General features: G+C 30.4%; 1 protein-coding gene across 2 annotated transcripts in view; it reads right to left on the minus strand.

The window, feature by feature from the left end:
• LOC142323456 (phosphatidylinositol 4-kinase alpha-like) overlaps positions 1-25,108 on the minus strand; it is a 141,593-nt gene that overhangs the window by 65,968 nt on the left and 50,517 nt on the right. For both annotated transcript variants that reach the window (XM_075363094.1, XM_075363095.1), the window contains 9 exons: positions 21,754-21,848; positions 18,234-18,393; positions 14,142-14,298; positions 13,535-13,674; positions 10,701-10,936; positions 8,248-8,421; positions 6,692-6,857; positions 2,234-2,437; positions 533-779 (listed from right to left, as the gene is read on the minus strand). In XM_075363094.1, coding sequence (XP_075219209.1) covers positions 533-779; positions 2,234-2,437; positions 6,692-6,857; positions 8,248-8,421; positions 10,701-10,936; positions 13,535-13,674; positions 14,142-14,298; positions 18,234-18,393; positions 21,754-21,848 — 1,579 coding nt within the window. The remainder of the gene's footprint in view (positions 1-532; positions 780-2,233; positions 2,438-6,691; positions 6,858-8,247; positions 8,422-10,700; positions 10,937-13,534; positions 13,675-14,141; positions 14,299-18,233; positions 18,394-21,753; positions 21,849-25,108) is intronic.

The following is a 25,108-nucleotide window of genomic DNA, read 5'->3' on the forward strand; positions in this document are numbered from 1 at the left end:
ATCCATTGATAACATCACTAAATCGTAATATTCTTTAATATGCTATCAAAATGTAAACACAAGTAGTATCAAAATGTCAATGATATTTGTAGTGAGGTGAAAGTAATTTTGGAACTACTTAACATAATAACGTAATAAAAGTGTATTTCTATGTTTATATTTAAACTAATATAAAAATAAATTAAATCATTGAAAATGCAGCTGCAAAACCAAGAATTCATTAACCTCTGAAAGAAATTTCATGATCACAGCAACTACTAATATGTATGTATCGATGAATGAAATGAGAGAATAAAGTTTCCCAAAATCCCCTAGTAATAAAGTGTAAAATCTACGTACAGGGATTTGTACCCATGAAGACACAAAATCCCCTAGGGATAGTGACTCAATATCATGCAGAATTTTCTGAATATATTTTTTAAGAATCATCTTCCTATGGTGCGAGTACTGTGCTCCTAAAATGATATCTCTACTGTAAGAGTAACATTGTTAAACTGACAAAATAAATATATAAATAACTATTCAAGATTACCAGGTAAGCTGATAAGCATAGCAGTTGCTCTCCAAAGAGCTTTTTCATGAGCTGTATTTGACTCTTCTTTACATGCTTTCCAAACAGCATCAATTAAACTTTCAATCAGTTCATTACTAGGAGCCCCTCCTGCAGCAGTCAACATACCCATAATTTGACCTGAATAACTACTACGTAAACTCAGAGATGAAACAAATCTTGATGAATCACTTTTCACACATTTTGGCCGTTTATCCAGTGTACTTGTCTGTAAAAAATGGTAATGTCATAAAAAAGATATTTTTTCTCGTTGAATAGGATAAGCTAAACTACATTATATTCAAAGTAAAGGAAACGTTACAACACACACACAGTAGTTTCACATAAATACAAAACCTCAGAAAAAGATAACAATTATAACAAAACGTTCTTAAAGAGTAACAGACCTGGCTTTGCCTGGTGATCACTTCATTGACTGGTTAGATCTTTTGTTAAACCCCTGGATAGAAAATTAAATCCTGTGAAAATCTAACAGAGAGAATTACCAATTCCTGCCATGGAATTGGCTGCTTTACTGGCTGCCAAATGATTCCAGCATGTATAGTAAATGAAATAAGTGCAGCAGGTGAGATAATTATCACACCTTTCCAGAAAAGGGATCAACAATGAGAAAGGCTAAGTAGAAGGAAGTGGATGATCAGCACAAGGCTAAGTAATTAGGAAAACAAAGAAAAAAACGTAAGAAACATTTAACGTACACACAATTGTGTATAAAAAAATTGATATTTATATATATAATTATATATATTTTAATAATTGACTATATATTCGACTTGAAAGTCTAATAATAATTGACTACATATTTTTATATGTTATTAATTTTAATTTTTGAATTTAATGTGTGATTTGAAAAAAAAGAAAAGTTTAACTGATGATGAGGGAAAACCTTGAAAGCACTATTAAAAAATAATAAGCATAAAGTAAGAGCATGATTAAATTCTGTATTCTTGGTGGTAAACGGTTTTTATATTTTTGTCTTTGAGATATTAGTACAGAGAGGAATATGGACAAATACAATAACAAAAAGAAAATAGCAAAAGAATTGTTTTTGGCAAGTTAATTATATATATATATATATATATATAAGGTTTTATTAAAACCCAATTTTAATAAAATTTATTTAAGCAGATATTCTGTGAAGTTGTGAAGAATTAGTTAACAGTAGGGCAGCATAACACATTTCTGAAACAGAAGCTTATTTTTATAAGTGACTAAACAAAATTCAGACAAGAGAAGTAAAAAATAAATTATATTAAACCTACTCAACAAATGTAATGTGTCTTTTCTTTGATACTAAATGGTCTATTGTAATTTTATAATGCTAAACATGATTTCATGCATTAACAACAAATTAATTCTTTTAATATTACTTGAAATTAATATTCAAAGAGAATCTGAAATTAGTTTATTATTAAAAAATAAAATCTGATTATTCTACAAAGTTTTAAAGCTTCCTAGTCATCACTCTTTCACTGGATCATCCTATAATCACTTCTGGTTCTATCAGTGAAATTCCATCATTCTTCATTTTTGTATCACTGGAAACATGAAATTTTTTTAAACCACAAGTATAGTTTGTTTTTTTTTTTTTTTTTTAGAAGGAATTTTTACTTTAGACAAATGTCATTAAATAACAGGTGATAAAAAATGAAATCAGCTTACAGAAAGAGGAGCAGATTGTAGATTAAGTCCCTTTGAATTTAAAACACTTTCAGTTGCTAATGCCAATCCAGAATGATGCCAAAGACCAGAACTAGGTATCTGATTCAAATATTCTTGTAAATGAGAACGTGTAGCTTCTGGAGCCCATTTCATAGCTTCTTGAACTATACCCAAACAACGAGCAGCAAAATCGTTTACAATACTCTGGAAAAAATTAAAAAATTAATAATTAAACAACTATTATTTATAAAGAATGTTCCAGGGTGAAACCCTGGAACATAGGGTGAAGGCCACTACTTTAGGAGGTGATTGTAAAGCTAAAAATAAGAAAAATATGTTACATAAACATAGGCCTGGAACATTCTTTGTTTTCAAATTAATGCTAGCAAAATATTTTGCTACGATTTCTGCTCAGAGGATGATATGGGCTGTACTGAAATTCTTGGTACCCAAATTCACAGACAAATTTAGTAATTTTTTATGTTTTCTGAAAAACCAATATCTCCTACTCTATATGGTGGCCACATGAAGTCAAATAAGTATTTTAGAGAATGCTTGTGCAGATTGGCAAATTGCTTACAGATGAATTCAGTACAGATCTTATGCTCAATGCAACTACAAACAGAAACCCTCTACAGGCCTTACTGCCCCTGCAATAGAACTGGTGATACAAAAAAGAATATCAGGGTTTTAATCTGTTATATTTCTTGGATGTGTTATATAGTGTTGATTTAAGGAGAGAATCAAACAGCAAAAAGGATAGTTTTATTTGACTGTAGACTGATTTTTTTTATATTTCCTCTTGACAGTGCCACTAGCAAGATGGTAATTCCAGAATGAAAGCTTCCTGAGCTTCCCAGTTTGCTAAATGTGAATCTGTAGTTACAGTTCAATATGGATTCCATACAATGCTTAATTGTGATCCTCCAAATGACAATACAATTTGCTGATGGCATAATCAGTTTAAAACAGGCCAGAAGAGTACAGGACAATCATGGATATCTGAAGAAAATGTTGAATGTGTCAAGGAATCTTTTCTGTAGTCTAAAAAAATCTGTTCGAACGGCCAGCCACAAACTAGCAATGATAGTATGGAATATTTTAAGGAAACACTTATATATGGGTGCATACCATTTAAAGCTGTTACAGGCTTAGAAGGCTACCAACTATGCTATGCATGCCAACTTTATAACTGAAAAGTTGCAGCATGAAAATTATGATTTTCTTGATAGTATTGTGTTAAGTGATGAGTCAACATTTTAAGTCAAAGGAAAAGTTAACACACATAACGTCCATATCTGGGGCCAGAAAATCCCTATGAACTCTTACAATGCGAAAAGGACTTCCCCAGAATTAATGTTTTCTGTGTAATAATCCAACAAGTTTAGAGGGCAATCTTTTCTACTGAAGGAAGCATAACAGGAGTTGCTTATTTGGATATGCTGCATACATGGCTCTTTTCTCAACTGCAAGATGTACCAGAGAATTTATTTGGCAAAAGATAGTGTGCCTCCTCATTGGTATAACTTTAAATGGGATTTGAGCACAAAATTGAAGCAGATGTCACTTAAATTACTCCAAACATGCTTGTTAAAGTATGGGACAAACTTTTCTATCGGTTTGGTATGTGCCGCCTGACAAAAGGTGCTCACATTTAAAACTTGTAGGGAAAAACTGCAAGAGTTACTCTTTCATTTAATTTGTGATTCATTACTATTACTATTCATAAGTCAAAGTTAAGTCAAATATTCTTTTTAAAGTTTAAAACCCCAATATTCTTTTTTGTACACCCTGTATATCATAGTATTTTTCTTCTGCACCACCGGCCCATGAGTAAAATACAATTAGATGTGGTTATATGCAATATTGCAACATAAATGTCTCTGATATCTCTTGTGCTGAAGTGCATTGCCAGAAACCTCCAAAATTATTACTCCCATCATTTACAAGATAAGTTACAATACCCATTTAAAAAAACGTTGATATTGAAAAGGTTGAATAAAAATGTGTGTAAAATGAAAGTGCAAATTCTACAAGAAATGAATATGCTAGTCTAACCTTAAAAAAAGGCAATCTCTAGCAATAAATTATACCGTGGGTCAAGTGAAATTATATTCAAATCAGTCCGATGAATTGGAAAAACAATTAACTGTATGGTTAAACTGAATTAGTGAATCAAACTTTCCAAATTGTAGTAAGTGTTTGAAGAAACAAATACTAAAAATTTCCTTATGATGAGATTCAACACTGGCAGTTTTACATTAAATATCTGACTGAAAAATTAAAAAAAAAAGATACAGTTTAGTTTGGTGACGTGCACAAGGCAAGAGTGCAACTGTGTCTAATATGTAACACTAATTCTATCCAAACACATTGGCCAACAGCAAGTATCTATAAGTTCTACTACAGACAGACAGACACACACGTGTGTGCGCGCACATACATACATGACAAATAAAAGACTTCATAACATTGTTATGTTAGTTTTTTTCATTATTTTGGTAGAAACTAATTTAGTCACTGGTACACACAAAAATTCATAAAATTATTTCATGTTAAAGGGATGCATAAACCTTAATGCAAAGTGTTAATGATGAAAAACTTCAATTATTATGTAATTATTAATGTAAATATAATTTTTTCAAAGGGTACACATTTCTATTTATTTGTATCATATTTAGAATGATGATTTCTTCACTTAGAATTTAAATAATTTTTTGTATATTTATTACTGTGATATTACACCAATGTTTAATGCAGTGAATATTTAAACAGTTTTCTAGTTTATTATTAGTTTTATGTTATTAAAAGTTCTTATTTTTTAATAGCACAATTTTTCTAATCAAGAATTTCACGTTATATTGTTGCTTAATTTTCAACTATCTGATAAATTGTTAAAACTTGAGACCATTGCATTCTCTTATGAAAGGTAAATATAAATTACATAACAAATTTTATCCAAAACAAACATGATAATTTTTATTTAGCAAAACAAAATACTTTCTTACTGGATTTTTGGTAGTGACAATTTCTATGGCATTTAGAAATAAAAGTACTCACTCTTATTTCACAAAATAGTGTATAACAGATGTAAATAAATACCTTACTTATATGATTACTTAGGTTATAAGACTCTTTCCACTAGCCCCTTGAAAGTTTAAAAAGAACAGGTTTTGATGTAAATACTAATTGACAAAATTATTACAATAGTCAAAAAATAATAGACGGCTGCATCACAATGTCACAAATTTACATTAACCAATCTAAATAATTTTGAGCAGCAGGCAGACGTCCTGAAAATTTTGAGGGAAAAACATATACACAGGTGCTTGAATAGGTTTACAAATGTGCCGGTTTAAAATGCTGCTGTAGGGCTCAGTGATAGAATTTGAGTCAGAATTTAACCTAACAATTGATCAGATCTATTCAAAAAACCTTTCAGAATAATCAGATAGTTTGCAAGATTAAGTTTGGTGCTTGAAAATATTTTAATAGATAAAAAATCATGTACTCATTAGTATGGAAAAAATAATATTGTAACAAGGAAGGCCCACTGTTACTTGGAAAAATTCATAAGTGAAGAATGGGTTAAGAAACCTCTTTTAAAATTTCTAAAATTAAAAGGTCGACATAATTAATAAAAAAATTATTATATAAAGAACAAAAATTCAAATTGAACAATAAACAGTGGATTCATCTTAAACAAGATTTAGATTTAATAATCTCAATCTAGCAAATTTCTTCATTCAATTTTTTTATAAAATAAAAAAAAATCTTAATATCTTAAGTTGACTTCACAGTACATATTATATGAGGAGCCCCTGTCTTCTTCTGATCACTGATTTTACAGTTAAAGTACAATTTAAACTTTTTTAATTTTATACAGGCTTCAAAGCTTACAAGCTTTGTGTTGTTTTTTATGATGAACCTTGATTGTGTACGCCTCAATAGAGAGGTGTGACGTCACGATATGTGATGTTTGTATTATGACTTAAGTTACTGTTTCAGGCTTAACAACTAATTAATAAAGTTAAAGATATGTACTAAGCACATAAATATTAAGTAATCATATCATATCATATCAAAAAACATACTTGTATAATCATGTAGTCATGCATCAACAATTTTCAAAATTTAAATTTTGGGATTTTTCAAAAAACTTAGGAAAATGGGAAACTTCTGACTTCAGATTCATTTTCAACATTAAAAAACATTGTTTTCATGTAACATATGTTAAGAAACAAACGCTTTTTTTATCAGTGTAATCATACTAGTTAACACAACTTGTTTTTATGTACACTAAAAAACAAGACAGCATAATATATATTTTAGAATGTTCAGTTTAGCAACCTCTAACTGTACATTGAGCTCATATAAACTAAAAGAAAAAGAGACGAAAATTATTTTTTACAAAAAATTAATTAACAAAACTCAGATAAAAGATAATTAAAAACTTACTTCTCTAGCTTCTAACGTATCCATAAGTGGAATGCTATATGGTGTACAAGGTACACGAAGTAATGGAGTTTCCTCATTTGGGTCTAACTCAAGTGAATAAGACAACACTTGTAATATATCCAGCATACTCCAAAGAACCCTACAATTCCATAACAAATGCGGGAACCTAGAATTATAAAAAAATAACAGATTAGTTAATTGACAACTCTATGAAAGGGTTTACTTGAGCAGTTTAAGCAAGAGATTTTCAACCATTTCTGGAAGTTTTTTGAGAAGGTTCAGCAAAGACTAGTTTCATGGTACTATAAGTGACTAAATCAAGCAAAAACTAACTATGTAGAGAAGTACTGTAGGTATGAAGGACTATTTGTATTAATAAATTTTTTTTCATTTTCAAAGAATGCTGAACTGTTTTTGGCTTTTTTTCACCTAAAAACCAATTTTAGAATAGCCGTAAATTAATGTAAATTTAGGTTTTAGAAATTTATTCGTCAGAGTTTTTTCTGTAAATGAAGAAAGGACTTTATGACCTTTCCCAACAGTTAATCACATCTGTAAGTTACCGTAAAAGTATTATGAAAACTGTAATAATACTTGTATCCATTTTCCTTCAATCTGATAGCTTGATGTTTTCTAACATTAAAACAAATAATGAAGCAATCATATTTAACATTATTTTTAATATATATTAACTTCTTTCTCATTATATTTTCTAACAATATCAAAACAAACATATACTTCTGTAGAATTTTAAACAAATTACTTTTAATAAGCTTTTCCAGGTATATTGGCTCACAGTGAGCTATTGCAATCAGTTCCTTATTTACGGAGCTTTAAGAAAAATAAATTGAGCATTCTGAACGGTGACAATAATAAAATTTTAAATAAGTTAATTTTTTAATAATTAAATTTTATGACAGAGATTATGTGAAAATGCAATTTCCTATTTTAATATATGTATAAAAAAATCAAATTTCACATTATATCAATATTAGATGTAAATATCTACATCAGAATTCTAAACACAACATACCCAAAAATGTATACAGTTAAAACAATTTTAACAAATCCCCTAGTGTATATTACGATCTTTTCATCAGTCTATAAAACACAATACAGATTACTCGCATTTTTTATATGAGTTCCCTTTCTTTACATTCCTAGTAGTTGGACGATCATAACATAAATGTTTAAGTGGACTGTATAGGTGTGGTAATTAATCACTGAATGCGTGAATCAACTAATATTTAATTTACAAATAATAACAATACACTATTAATATAAAAACATACTACAAAGACAACACAAAACTAATTACAGGTATGCATTACAACTTTGATATGACCCGTTAAAGGGAAAGGCGACGTCCATCCGATGCGTACACTATGACCTCCTCTTGCCGAGTGTTTAACTCGCCAGCCGCTCGCAATAGAGCGCGCTGAACTCAGACAAGCAGAACATCAACCAGTAGTATAATTGATTTAACCCTAACAAGGTTTATCATAAGTTGGGAGACAAAATTTTGCTATCCAAAAGAGAAAAAATAATTTTCTTACCTATCAACAAGGCCAGATAAATACTTGTCGGCTACTCTTCTGATTTGTTTATAAATATGATTAAAATTCACTAGAAGAAACTGTGCGTGAGCTTCCAGTTCATGTTCTCGACTTTCATCCTTAGGTTTACGTGACATAGCATTCAAAAACATGGTAAATACTCTATCACCAACACTAAAAAAAAATCACTAAATTATAAAAAATTTAACAGAAACTTCTTAAAACAATAAAATAAAATAACTGCATTATTACAGAAAGTAATGTAGATGTCTGCAATAAGAATTATTCAAATTTTGATTCAGGAGTGACAAATTTTTTTAAAAATCCCTGTATATTTTATTTGAATTTCTTTTATTAATACAAATATAAGTGAAATAATATTCACAATAACAGGCGTTGATGAAGATTTACAAATGTAATCTGTTTTAAAAAAGTACACTGTAAATAAAGACCTTATTTTATTACACCTCTTTTTTATTACACAAATAAAAACAGACAGGCTAAAAACCTAACCAGGTTTCTTAAAAAAAAAAAACAATTATGTGATAAAGTAAAACTAAAAAATAAAACAGTCACTGAATACAGAAAATTCACATATTATGACCAAAATTAAATTCTCTCAGAAAGGATGAAATTATCAAAGAGCCTAATGCATCTATTAGAAAAATCTAGGATGACAGCAGAAATACATAGAAGATTCTTAAAGCTTTCTGAGCAATTCAAACAGTCAGTTGTAGTAGCAGTAGCAGATAGCAAATCTTTCATAGTAAACCTATATTTGTTTACGTACTAATATATACTTTATTTTTTGTGTTAAAATTACAAAAAAAATGTTGCTAGCATCCATGAAGAACAAGCTTTTTAAATAAGTGTATTGCAAAAAAATTTAGTCACACCTCAATAAAAAATAAATGAATGGATAAATGATCCATCCAGACCTATACTGCTTAATTGTCAACAGAATTCTGTCTGTTGATCGCTTTACATCAGTATTTTTTTTGACAATTACAAATAACAGGTATCTAAAATAGAAAAAGAAAAATGTTGTTTCTATAAGTTGCAGTACTGTTAAAAACAATGTATAACTCATATGTCTAGCTAACAACAGAAACAAAACTAAATAAAATTAAGCTAATAAAAATTCATAACATTCATCATTTATAAGAAATTGAATTTAAGTAATCTTGTTTGATTATTAAAATTTTTCTTAAAATGATTAATAAACAGCAAAACATTTACTAAACCAAATAATGTTTATGAGAAAAAACGGTAGTACTTCCTTTTTGTTTCCATACTTAGGCACTGCTAACAGTTTTAGGAATTTATTAGGTTTTTTTACAAAATACATGTTTTTTAAAAAAAAAACTGATGATACTGTTATAAATATCAGTGCTGTCATCACGCAATTGTCAAATTGCCTTAGTAGAATGTAAACTATAATATATTATTACATAATATCACTGTAAACTGTAGCAGATACTTTCAAAAAGTTTACAGATACATTTTTCTTTTACAATTTTCAATGGATGAAAGATACAAACAATATAAACAAAGTAATGTTTACAAAGAGAAGTAGCTTGCATACATATTTTGTGTATGAACTTGTAAGAAAATTAAATTTTTTTTTTTGCAAATTGTTGTTTACTGAATGATAAAAAAGTTGAAATACTATTTTTATAGTGCTGTATTTTATATGTTTTTAAATATATTATTTTCCTTCATGAGATGACAAATTGATTTTTTTAACAAATAGAATTAATGACAAAAGCACAACTTAATTTTTTCAAAATTTCCTGAAGGTAAATAGGAAATTATTCATATATCAATAGGTTCATGAAATGCTGTCTGTTATCTGTAATGAATTAAAATTTAAGACTCTATTTTTTAAATAAATCCCTGCAGTGCAGATTAAAAAGTTTTCATATCTATGAGTTTTGACTGTAACCTCATATATAAAAACTCAGACAAATCATGAATCACATGTAACAATTTTACAACAACCCAATAATTTATAAAGAGGTAAACATACACATAATCTCAAAGAAAATACACTTTTATATGTTAGCATACACTTGTTGATAATAATACAAATTTGTAATAATCATTTTGATGTTACCAACAAATTATACTTTCCATTTAAGTTCAAAACCTAACAGAAAAATGCTATGAATTGAACTCAGTTCAAGATGTTACAAAATCAATTGCTTCATCGTAAAAGAAAATTTCAAAACTTACAGCTCTACAAGTTAAAAAACTATCATTAAAATAAATATTAAAGAAGTTAATTTCTAAAGTATTAAGATCATATGAACCAAGAAACAGATTTCTGTACTCCACATTTTCAAAATATACATTAAAATAAAGATAAACTTATGATTACCTTATTTATAAATAATATTATAAGAAAAAAATTACTTTTTAATATTTTTTACATTTATTTACTAAAAATTTACCTTGCAACACACTGCCACATTCCAGATTTATCCTTTAAAATAGCCGTATCCATAAGGTACTCAAATATAGGCTGAAGACTTGGTTCACATGAATTTTCTACCCTTAATGTTTCTAACCAATAAACAGATAACAGATAAGTACATTGTGCAAACGATAGTTTATTGACAAATGCAGTCACTTCTGGCGGATTTTCCAGTAAATTCAATATCTGAGTTTTCAATTCTTGAAGCTGATTCTGGAAATCATATTTTTTTAAAATTACTATTGTACTCTGCATAGAAATGAACATTTAGTTTACAATTCATAAAAATAATAAATAGTGTAACAGAGCTTATATACCACATTCACTCACAGGTATGTTTACCTTTTTTTAGTGGGTAGGGGGATTTTTAGTAAAGAGATTAAGATTAATCTATGATATTCTGGAGCATCCAGAAAACTTGTTTATGAAATAAACAACCAACAGATGTGAAATGTGTAAATTAAACTTTCTAAAAATAAAAAATTGAATGATCGTGCTAACTGTTTTAAAATAAGTATAAACATATAGTGGTCTTAGAACTTTTTAAATTATTATAAAAAGTAAAGAATAGAAAAATAAAAATAATTTTTTTTAAATTAAAAAATGTGGTACAATTAAAACACCTAAGATTAAAAAATATTAACATTTTCTACTGAAACTGCACTACTGATGAATTACGTTGAAAACATACAAGTATGTGGTTTTACTTTCAATTAAGTTCTTGCATACATGATTGATAAATCAAATATAGAGAATAAACCTGTTTGTATAATTTTTAATAAAATTGTTCATCATAATTAAACAAACTATAGTTGAACATGAATTCATCCCAAACAAATGTATCACAAATTTATCAGGAGTGTTTGATAACTCCATACAAAAATAAGACACAATTCTTCAGGAAAAATTGTTTTTATTTCTTAATATAATTTTTTTCAAGTTATATACTTAATTCAATAACACTTCATTTTTTCAATCTCATCCTTGTAAAATAATTTATCTAAATCTTCAAAATAGGCATGTTTTAGGAAAAACTGTAAATTTGGTATAAATCTCTTTCTAGCAAGCCACGTCTTCATATTTGGAAAGAGATAATAGTCTGAAGATGCTAAGTAGGCTGAGTATGGGGATTCAGAAGACTTTCATAGCATAATTCAAACAATTTTCTAGTTGCAATCACAGAACAGCAAGCTGGCGCATTGTCTTGGAGAAAAAACCTACTTTTTGGTCAAATGTCATAATTTTTTCCTTGTTTTCTCATTTAGATGATTCAGGAAAGATGCATAATATTGCCCAGTTATCATCTTACCCCTCAGAAAGTCAATAAAGATTATAACACAAGTATCCCAAAAGACAGTAGCCATCATCAGCTGATGGAATGGTTTTCTCCTTTTTTAGAGCAAGTTCCCTCCCCCTATCTGCAATCCACTGTTTTCATTATTCTTCGGTTTCAGATCGATAATAATATGTCCAAGTCTCATCACATGTTCCACTCTTTTCCTAACTAATTTAAATTATATAAAATATTATTTTTTGATAAATAATAAATTATTAGTCCAATAAGTAATAAACTAAAATTAATAAATTTTAATTTTAACCCAATTTATGTTAAGTTCAGATAAGATTACTGATAATGGGTTATTAATATGGGATATTCTTCAGCTTTATCTTATCAATAGTATAGTTTAAATGTCTGACTGTATTTATGAATACTAATTCAGTTAATTTCTTAGCTTATGGCAATCATGTGATCGGTTCAATTGAACATTGCTGTGCTCCACAGAAATAATTTATTCATCTTATTTTGTAAAGTGAACACAAAAAACAAGTTAGCACCTTTCTGCAAAGAAAACATGTCTTGCGTAAATGGCAAAAACAATGCGGTGAATGTGGAATGGTGCTTACTCAAAGCAATAAAACTGATAAATAGTGTTGCCACCAAACGGTCTGCCACATAGAAGTAGGGCTATGGACAGTACTCAACAGTAAAATCCCTTTGGAGAACATATCTCAGTTCATTTACTACCTATGTATTAAGTACAAAATTTTTCCTGCAATAATAGTGAATATCCACTACACTGATTAAAAAAGAAGACAGAATAATGAAATGCACAAAGTATAGCTCATTTGTTCTCACAAAGTCAAATTCAAATCTATGAGTTTAACAAATTTTGGTGGTGATGGTTTAGCAAAGAAATCAATGAGTTCTGCTTCATACACCAGAAATATAATTTGCTGGGATACACTCTCCATGATGATAAACACAAAACCAACGTTTGACTGTTGATCGCTCATGAAACTTCACTGATCCTGTAACCGGCTCTAAAATAAAGTGTGGAATCAATGAGGAACACAGCAAAAAGCAGAATATAAAAGAGTGTGGAATCAAAGGACTGCTATTAAACTGATATCTAATCATGTAACACAAAAGGTACGTGAATCGTGATTAATAAAAATTTAACAATGTTGCAGCTCTCTGTAACCGTTTTGTAATACAAAAAGTGAGTACGTATCTACAATTACAATTTCATTTACGGGAAGGGGGGGTGGAAAATGAAATTTTCCAACTTTGTTGTGGGTTTTAACTGTACTGGTTACTATAACAACCTAAATATAAATATATCTCTTCAATGAAAAATCTGCATAAAATTAAATCTGACATGCCAAATGCACAAATACAGAGATCTAACTGTTTTGGATGAAACAAAGAATTCACAAAGACATACATTCTAGTTTCTGCTAACTGACCAACTAAATAAAATAGACTACAGGTTGCAATGCTCTAAAACATCACGATAAAAAAGTATTTACCAGTGAGACACTATCATTTCTAACAGCTGAGGTGTACTGAAGTTCTCTCATTTCAGAACGTGATGAGGTTTGAGATACTAAAAATGGAGATTTAACAGCTATCTGCTTCACACCTTCATACCACTCCCCCGGCCATAAACCTAAAATGTAAAAATGGAAAGATTTTCTGGGTTACAAACCTAATTACAGGCATAATAAATTGTATCAATTGGAAAACATACATCAAGTCAATCACTAAGTTAACACAGCAATTAATAATTTAATGTAAAAACTATTAATTCATTTTATGTAAATTACACTCATTGTAATAAGTCAGCATAAAAAGTTTTGATTTTAGCTTAACAAACGGTTAACTAATAAAATTTGTTATTTTGAAAACTTGTATTAATGAACAAGGTATGGAAGCAAATAACCTCTTCAAAATGTTTATATAAATATAGATCAAGGAATTAACTAAGTTATAAAATCATACTATTCCTAAGTTTCAATGACTGAACTATAAAATAAGTTCAGAAACAAAGGAATTTTTAAATATTTCTGAATAATGAATTTAAACCTATAAAAAACAAGTAACACCGAACTCAAAAAGTTTTGTATTATATCTTACCAGAATCAGTAGTAAAACCCATAACAACACAATACAGCCAAAAATCACGAAATAGTTTATGGAGACGAGGTTTAGGTTGTCGAATCATGGGTAAACGACGTAAAAGAACTGCGATGACAGGTATAAGCATACCTAAATTACCAGCACTGCTAGAAGCCTAAAAATAAAAAGTAAAAATATAATTAAATTAAAATTATTTATTTTCATTAGTTCACTGATTAACTTCCAGTTATAACAAGCTGTTAGAACATTCATCAGAAAGTATTGAAATATAGATATAAATGTTTCAAAGACATATTTCAAACATTTTAACATATAGAACTATGTTTATTATTTTGATCTGCAATATAAAACCTCTAATGCATTCTGATGAAACAGATGTCTCAATCAGTAAGTAAACAATAATTAATTTTATAAATAATTATATTCTTCTGCTAGGATGCAACTTACTAGACTACTTATTAATGTTAATTTAAATATATACATTATACTATATTAAGTGTATAGTAAACATTACAGTAAATTAAGGTAGGTTTAACTGATCGAAACAGAATCATGTTTCCCTGTGATCTTCTATACAATATTGTTAACTGTTAAACATAATTTTATTTTTTACATTTTTTTCACCTTTAGCTTTTTTTTTGGTGATTTTTATTAGTAACAGTTTGAAACATATACAGCTTTGATCTCAACCTGATAAACTCTGTTATGACTATATCACTAAATCCATCTTGGATTTTCAGTGAATTTCTTTTTTACTGAATAGTTGAAGTGAATTTTAGATAGTCTGCTACCATTGTTTCTCATCTCTTAGTAAAAATCACACATTTTGATTTTATACATAACTATCTGTGTTCACATACAGCAGATTCAATTTTGATCAATATTTGTGTTCAATCATGTAATATTGAAAGTTGTACAACAATATTCTAATAGTATCTTTTTGATACTAGCAAAACATTAATACTAAGCAAACATCTAAACTTATTCAAATGATCAGCATTGATGATCACATGAAGGTCAATGATCTTGAACAGTAATATGGAGCAAAGGCAAAGTTGTAGTTGAACATGCATTTTTTACCTAATTTGGAATGTAGTTCTCTATGATTATGAAATATGGATACTAAGTAAAGAAAAAGAAAGACTGGAGGCTATTTAAAAGTAGGTATTAAGAATAAACAAAAAGATTAGAGTGAAAAATGAAGAAAAACAAGGAGGGTGAATGAGAATAAAAGTCTAATCAATCACAACTCAGAATGGAAAAGATAACTGGTGGGGACATACCATGAGAAGAAAAGGACTGAATGTGCTAGAAGGATCATCCTGATCCTGTAGGGAAAGACACCCTCCATGTGGCAGTTTCAGTCACCACACCACCACCTCCATACCTAGCCCTTATGAGCTTTACCAGAGGTCATCTTCAGAACCTCAGCAAAAGGCATCTCTCAGCCTTGTTCTTGCCTCAGTCAAGATGCCACCAATGTGAATACCACATGTGATATTCGCATCGGTGTACTACTAAGAAATGAACTCTTTAAAACAAAACACATCTATGACGAGTCTTTAATAAGACTGAGTGTTATGAAGGAAATGAGATTAAAAACACAACTAAAAACCTACCTGATAAGTTAGAAGTTGAGTTCAACATTAAACCATAACATAACACAAAACAAGAAATAAAAATAAATCTAAATAAACAAAACACTACAAAAACAACAAATACAAGAACAACAAAACCAAAATACAGGAAAGACCAGGCCGAACCCTAAATTCCCTTGGCAATTCATTCTCTTGCCAGGTACCTGATGAGATTTTCAACAATTAACCATTCGCTCTGGTTTTTCCAATTCTCATAAAGATCTAATGTCGAGCCGACATATAGTCTCTGTGCACATAAGTTTGTACTTTGTGTATTCGTAAATTACATGATATGCATCATCTAATTGTCCACAATGTGGATAGACACCTGAATCCACCAGGCCAAATCACTGGAGTCTGTCTTGGAAGGCACCATAACCAGAAAGAAATTGCATCACAAACTTGTTAGGGTGAACCCAAGGAGCGCCCCACAAACCAACAACGTCTGGTAAGAAACATGCATATAACACCCACCCTCTGCCTCATCCCATCTGGCCTACCACAAAGCACTACTATATCATTCTATCTCGCAAATTTTTTCTGAAGTCAATTCACCTGACTTCTTAGCAACATAATGCTGCTGTTTTTCTGACTCAATTAGATCTATCAGTTTTACACCTGCAATCACCATGATTGCCTCCTGTGAAATAATACGGTAACCTCCTGATACTGTCGATAATATAAGGTGTTGAACTCTTAATAATATATCCCAATAGCTTTTAAATTTTAGCCTATCTGCCCAAACAGGCGCCGCATATAGCATAATTGTATCACATACACCCTTATACAGGATACTCATAGTCCTAAAATTAAGACCCCAATCAGGATTGACCACTCTTTGAATACCAAAGAAGACGCGACAGGCCTTCTCCACAACATAATCAAGGTGCTTCTTGAATTGTAATTTCTTGTCAAGAAACACCTCAAGGTTTTTTTGAACATATTTAATACGAAGCCCTGACATTGAAATACGAACCTGATACCTCACTGCCAAATGGCCTTTAAGAAGCATCATCATGGTCTTCTCCAGACTTAATATCATCTTATGTTGATAACCCCACAACTCAAGTATCCTGCATGCCTGGGTGGCTTGGGACTCAACCTCCATCTGCGAGCTTCCTTTGACCAGCAGGAGCTCATCATTGGCATAAGCCACAATGAGATACCCGCCAGACAATCTCAGCCCCAGAAAGATATCAAACTCCAACACTCACAACAATAGACCCAACACGCAGTCTTGAGGACAACCTTCAGACAATATCTTGCCTACTTCATACCCGCCCTCACGAAGCAGCACATCGTAACTTTGTACTACTCGCAGTTCACTATCAGTGCATTCTCTTTTGTAACTGATAAATAACAGAAGGCCACCACATGTTATTAAACACACCAGAGATGTCCAGGAAAATTCCCAGGACATTTCCTCCTCTCTAGCTCTTACCACACTCATCATGTGGAGTATGGTGTCCTCGATACCCTTTCTGGAACAAAACCTGTACTAATTTTCCATCAAAAGCTTTGTGAGATCAGCCTCTCATTTATACATAGGTATAGAACGTTTTCAAAGACCTTACCATTAACCGACAGCAATATCAAGGGCTTACATGATGAAGTAACAACAGGACCCTTGTCACCTCCTTTAAACAACAACTTAACAATACCTTTCTTTCAACATACTGGGGTGTATCCTCCAAACAGCAATTTGTTAAACATACATGATATTATTTTCACACTAACCCCAACCAAGCGAACAAGGAGCTTTGCCATTATTCCATCGAAGCCTGGGCCCCTACCTAAACTGCAGATAACTTGACACACTTCAGCATTGGTAATCTCCAAGGACACTGCAACCCCACAAAACTGAGAAACCTCAAGCTGCACATGTAGATGGTATGCAGAAGAAGGATTATTTGCTAGAAGGATCAGCAGAAGAAGCAAAAAAAGGGCAGAAATCATTAAACAATACAAGTGATCTAAAGGAAAATGGGGTATCCAGAACTCAAGATATTAACCGGAAACAAAAGAGAATGGAAACGAACAAAATGAAGTGACCTGCTTGAAGGCAAATAACTGCATTATGATGATAAGGATTAATAATACTGGTAAAAGTTTTACTTCAGTCTCTGCCACTGCACTGCAATACTTTAAAAGATCAAATTCACTTTCCATAAAATATAAACAAATGTTTTTTATTATGTTTATAAACTATTTCAAACAAGGAATAGTTAGTTTAATTTACTTTTACAGCTTATTTCATGTGCATTATCACATGAAAAAAAAATAATTTTGAATAGCCAATATAAAACTATGGATTATTCTACTATCTTTTATACATATATATATATATATATATATATATATATATATAATTTACAAGTTTGTCTCAACAATATCTCTAAAAAAATTAAATTAACTTAAAGCAAGTACATTTATTCAAGAAAAAACTGAAAACCTTGTTAGCAGCAGGTGCTTTTTCAGATGCTCTCTTGCCTTCTAGACCAAGCTGTACAAACAGTTCAAGAAGACGAACTAGAAGTTCATTCATTTCTGAATCTCCCTGAAGGTTGGCTGCAATATTTGCTAATGCATTAATAACAGCACCAGATACGTGCCTGTAACAATTATAAATGTTTAAAAGAAATGTTCATTATTGTGTTTAAAATAAACTTAATTTTTTTTTCTTTTTTAAATTATGTCCAGTAAAAATCTTTCATTGAAATCTATGATTAAAAAAATTTGTGGATTAATTGAATCATTGTACACAAAACTTACACCTACTCAATTAAACCTTATTGGAAAGATCAAATTCAGCAATATATTAAAAAAATTAATTATGTTTTTTTTTATTTTTATTAACTAATAGTTTAGGAAGAAAACAATAACCAGGTAATTTTTCTCATATACACAATATGTAAACAGTATACACAACTTACATTCCTAAAATTACAACTTAATTATTATTACCATACTTACTTGTATACAACGTGCACCTTTTTCCTTAAAAACCAACATGAAATTTATGAGTGTGGTTGATACACAGGGATTTCCAATATCTGTATTTACCATTGTACTACATATTGTGGTATAATATAATAATATATGGTAGTAACATAAACAAATTATACCATATAATCTAATTACTTTTCATTTCACATCAGTAACTTAATGTTGAATCACACCTGTTGTGTAGGCTATATCATAATTACCTGTTTATAAATAAACTTTTATCATAAGCATTTTTGTTTATCTGCACATTTCCAGTTACTATAACACTTGTTATTACCTATCATCCAATATTTTTGTATAGCACACAAGTCATTTCACCTACACACATAACAGTTTTCATTTTGTTTTAGTCACGTGAAGGTAGACTGTGTGTTCAGTATATAGTTATACTGAGTTTTTCTTACTCAGTTTTTCAGAGTTTTTGAGTCTTTCACTTTAAGCCAGCTTGTAAAAATGAGTTCTGAAAAACATTTCTATTCATTTACATTTGATAAAAAATTAGAAGTTATTCACTTAGCTGAGAAAATTGGTAATCATGCAATAGACCATAAATATGACATTTTGGAATCATGTACAAGAGATTGGAGAAAGAAGATAGAGAAGCTTATGGATAGTAGTAAAAGTAGATTAACAATTCGCAGTGGTATTCAGAAGTTTCCTCAAATAGAAGAACAGTTGTTGTTTTACATTCAAGGCATACACGAGCACGGATTTGCTGTTTCAACAGAGATGGCACAATTAAAAGCCTTACAAATCACAAGGGAACTTCAAATAACAAATTTAAAAAAAAGTCATTGAAAGTTAGATGCATTTTTTAAATAGGTATGAACTACCAATAAGAAAATGTATATCTGTTTATCAACGTTTGCCAGATGCCTTTGAGGAAAAATTACTGGCCTCCCAGAGATGTGTAATTCAGTTATGACAAAAAAATAACTGTTTAATGGACAGATAGGAAATGCTGATCAAACATCAGTATACTTCAATATACCAGCAGATTTGACAATTAATGCTGTCGGTAATATAACTGTTCGTGTGCAAACTTGTGGTTATGAAAAACAGCTATATGCCTTTCAGGAAAATTACTGGCCTCCCAGAGATGTGTAATTCAGTTATGACAAAAAAATAACTGTTTAATAGACAGATAGGAAATGCTGATCAAACATCAGTATACTTCAATATATCAGCAGATTTGGCAATTAATGCTGTCGGTAATATAACTGTTTGTGTGCATACTTGTGGTTATGAAAAAAGCTATATACATTCATATTGACAGTACCGGAAGTTGACAAAAAACATCCACTAATTATTGTATTTAAAAGAAAAACCCTTCCAAAGGATGAAAAATTACCTGTTGGTGTTATTGTTAGGTGCCAAGAAAAAGGGTGGGTGGATAACGCACTAGTTTTGAGTGGGTAAAATGTGTGGAAGCGACCTGGTGCTCTTTTAAAATTGAAAAGTATTTAGTGATGGATAGTTTCTGTGGACATGTAACAAATAATGAGAAAAAAGATTTTGAGAAAGTAAAATAGTCCAAGTTTGTATTCCTACTGGAATGATATCATTACTCCACCATTCAATGTTTGTATTAATCAGCCTTTCAAAGCCCATTTCAAACATTTTTAATCAGGTGGTTAGCAACTACAGACCATTTAATGACTCCTTCTTGAAGACTGAAAAAGCTAAGTTTGATATCAATATGCAAGTGGATCTTTGATGCATGGGTTTTTACTTCAAGTGATTTGGTTGTGAAGAGCTTCAAGAAGTGCTGCATTATTTTTTGGATGCGCCTCTTACATGAGGGCGCATCATATGCAAGTAAATATGGTAATTATTAATTTGGAAAAACAAACATTATATGAGTAACTGTCAACATTAAGAGGTACAACAGATGAGATCCATTATAGTGGTTACTCCTGTACAGGATAATGAGATAAAATTCAGTATCATATTATTTGTGCCTACATCTCTTAGCAGACATTTACAATTGCCATATATGTTCTGTATACCAATATCCCATCACCAGATGTCTCATCTGTTTAGCTGTAAACGTACTTAAAATCTGTACTACAGATTAAGTATTTTCCTTCTTGGAAGCATATTTAAGTGAAAATGATCAACATCATCGCCCACAGCTGTGTAGAATGCATTAACAACCATCATTTTTTAGTCAAAAAATGCTGTCATAATGAGTACTTTGCATTGGTTAATCTGATTTCAAAATAAAACAAACATTGTGAGTCAGCTTATGGATCACTTTAAGCTTTATGACCCTAATACTTAACTATTTTCTTTTCCAATATTTTTACATCAGCACTTAACATTTCACAATTTCCTCTGCCATACTAATATATTCTCACAGATTTGTATTTTTCCCCACTTGGTTTTACACAAATACATTATACATCAATAATATTAATCTTTTTTAAATATTTTAGATTCATACCTCTCATCTGAAGAACTAATTTTATTGAAAATAAATCATTACTTCATTATTTAGTGAGCTACATTGTTCATGAACAATACTGTCTTCTTCTAATTGTGTGGTTGAGGTTACATTGTGCATCTTCAATGTGGTTTTATCAAGATATATTTTATGAATTTTGATTGTGGTTTTGTTGTCAAAATGGTTCTATAATGAAGATATAAATGATCTTGATGATTTCACTAACATATGCATATTTAAGTGGAAATTTGGATTTAGAGAATTTTATACACTTATTTTAAAATTTTGCAATATACACACATATACTTATACTTTCCGTCTAGCCTACCTTCACAAAAGTAGGTATTATAAAATATTAATCTTTTTTAAGGTTGTCTTATGTCTGAAAAAATTCTCTATGAAAGTCCACAAACAGAATTAATTATAACAAGGAGAAATCATATATTTTATAAAGAATTCAAAAAATAATGTTCTTATTCTTGATTAATATAGAAATTAAAACAAAAACAAAAACACTAACCTATACTGATTAGTTTTATCATTGCTGTAAGCTGCATTGCTTGCTTCAACAGTAATCATCACAAACATTCTCATTATTTCTTCATACACATTCAACTGAAACAAATTTGAGAAGTAAACCTTTTACTGCTTTTTTAAGAGAATAGCTAAACATTACCATTTTTTTAATGAATAAACTATTCCAGTTTTTTTCTAATATTCAAAACAAAACTGAATATTTTTTTTTTTTAAATACACAACTTGATTTAAAACAAATGATCTTATTTAAATTGAGTTGGAAATTATGAATCTCAAAACTAATACACACATTTATCTCAAGCTAGCTCCAGTTGACTGATAATCTTTGGTACTATAGAGAAGAAATCAGAAAAAAACTATTCATGATTTAAGACGATTTAGAACTAAGAATGGAAAGATTTTTAGTTAATTTCCTAAAAACCAATGAAACATGCAAGCATTAGGCAATAAGGAATGTAATAATTATTTTAAATTTAATTTCAGACAATGAAGAAATTGGATGAGCAAATGAGCAAACAATGGGAGAAAAATTAGCTAAGGCAATTAAAGAAAGCAAAAGGGAAAATGAGAATAACAGTGACTTAGAAAAGAATAAAAAGTGCCACAGTAAATACAGCAGAGGAAGAGCAGGCTATTATGAGTGAAATAAGGCCGAGAAACCATGGGTAACAACAGAAATGCTAAAACAATTGGAAGAAGGAATGTGAAATAAGTCCAGAGAAAATGAAAGAATGATGTATTGCAAATTAAACAATAAGTTATGGAGGAATACACAAAAAGCTTAGAAGAGGTGGTTGAAGGAAGAATACAATGATAGTGATGATCTAGAAAAGAAAGGGCAATACAATATGATATATAGGAAGGTAAAGAGATATACATTACCTTCCTATGTTCTTGGGATTAATGAAAGGGAATGGTAAAATGAGAGAAATTGAGGATAAGGATGGTAAAATACTACATGAGGAGAAGGTAAAGGAAATAAGGAAGGAGTACATGAAAAAGGACCTGCATATGCCAAGAGAGAAACCTGAGAAACAAAACACAGAAAAGGAATAGGATATAGCCGTAGAGGATACGGAACCATCAGTATTAAAATGTGAAGTACAAAAAGTAATTAAAAAAATGAAGAATAAAAATCAGCTGGAGTAGATGAACTTCCCACAGAATTTTATTAAGGCTTAAATGAGGGAAATATGGAAGAAACAGTTGAACTGTGCGATAGAATATACCGTATGGGAGAATGACTGAACACTTTATGAAAATGGTAATGATACCACTTCTGAAGAAAACTGGTACCAGAGAATGTACAGAATATAGAACAGTAAGTTTAATAGCCAATATCTGTAAAATATTGTTAGGAGTCCTCTGAAAGCAGATGGTAAGAACAATGGAAGAGATTGCAAGAAAAGAACAGTTTGGCTTCAGGAAAAGGAAAAGAATCAGAGTAACCTTTGGGCTACTAAGGAGGTTGGAGAGAGATATTAAAAGAGAGCAAGAGGAATGAGTCTGTGTTTCATAGATTTAGAGAAGGCGTTTTATAGAGTCAAATCGGGGAGAATTACAGAGACTCTTAAACAGAAAATAGTAGAATGGAAACACAGAAGGTTAATTAAAGAATTATATGTGGGACAAACAGCAGCAATAAAAGTAAATAAGAATATGATTGACTGGAGGGATCAGGGTCAAACTGTTAGGCAAAATTGCTACCCCTCACCAACACTGTTTAACATTTTCACTGAAGATTAAGGAATATATAAGAAGAAATAAAAGAAGGGATAAGTATAGTGGGACGAAAAATAGGATGCATAAGATTTGCTGATAATATGGTAATTATTTCTGATGGCACACATACACTTCAAAGATTCTTAACGACCCCAGCGGAAGGAATGAAAGAGTACAGAACGAAGATAAATATAGGAAGAACTAATGTAATGGAAGTAAACGTAAAGAGGATTTGGTGATAAGGAAAAGTGAAGGATGAAAAAAAAAATTACAAATATTTGGGGACTACGGTGACAGAGGTTTGGAAGAGACAATAGAAATAAAAGGAAGGAAACAGTGGCAAAGGAAGCCTTCAGTAAGAAGAAAAAAATTACTATCTAGTAAAGGCCTGGACGTAGAATTAAGGAAAAGATTAGCCAAATGCTACTTACTGAATCTTGTTGCATAAAAGTGAAACATGGACGTTGAAGAAGAGGGAGAGAGTACTAGACTGAAACATTTGGGATGTGGATGGGGAGAAGGATGGAGAAATTAAGATGGGTGAATAAAGTGAAGAATGAGGAAGTAACAAACAGGATTAAAAAAGAAAGATTACTTACATGGAAGTACACAAAAGAAAAGGAAACTGATTAGGCCATGTGGTAAAAGGAAGTGGCATCTTGACAACTGCCTTAAAAGGTCAATAGAAGGAAAAAGGAGCAAGGAAGAAGGATGAAGTTAATAGATAAGGTGAAAATTGGAACTACAAAGAAGGCTTGGAGCACAGATGGATGGAGAGAGCAATGGCACAAGGGACCTGCTGCCTGGCAAACAACCAGATGATGACAAAATTATAATTTTACTCATATATTTATAATTTATATTATAATGATATTATCTATATAATGTATTATCTTGTGCCAATCAGAATAAAAGATTTATTTATTAAAGTTTACAAGTTGAAAGTAAGTAATAAAATACAGTGACAAAATTATTTCTTTTTCTTTTTAGTCTCTGGAACCACTGTAAGGTATTACTTCAGAGGATGAATAAGCATGATATGTATGAATGTAAATGAAGTATAGTCTTGTATAATCTCTAACCATTCCTAAGATGTGTGGTTAATTGAAACCCAACCACCAAAGAATACCAGTATCCATGATCTGGTAATCAAATCTATATAAAACTAACTGCCTTTACTAGGATTTGAACCTTAGAACACTCAACTTCAAAATCAGCTGATTTGTGATGACGAGTTCACCACTAGACCAACCCAGAGGGTTCAATGACAAAATTACTTCAATTTGATGGAATTAATAAGATTTTATATATAAGGACAAGGTATTTACACTGAATTGGCTAAAATATAGTCAAATATAGAATAGCCAAATAAAGCCAAAATAATCTTTAGTTTTCATTCATCATGTAAACTTTACTAGAATTCAAGTGTTTATCAAGATGTAACTTTCTTTTTCCTGTTAAGCCTCCAGTAATTACCGTTCAGATAATACTTCAGAGGATGAATGAGGGTGATATGCATGAGTGTAAATGAAGTGTAGTCTAGTGCAGTCTCAGTTCGACTAGTCCTGAGATGTGTGGTTAATTGAAACCCAACCACCAAAGAACACTAGTATCCA

Source organism: Lycorma delicatula, chromosome 4 (genome assembly GCF_047948215.1).
Source record: "Lycorma delicatula isolate Av1 chromosome 4, ASM4794821v1, whole genome shotgun sequence".
Lineage (NCBI taxonomy): Eukaryota > Metazoa > Arthropoda > Insecta > Hemiptera > Fulgoridae > Lycorma > Lycorma delicatula.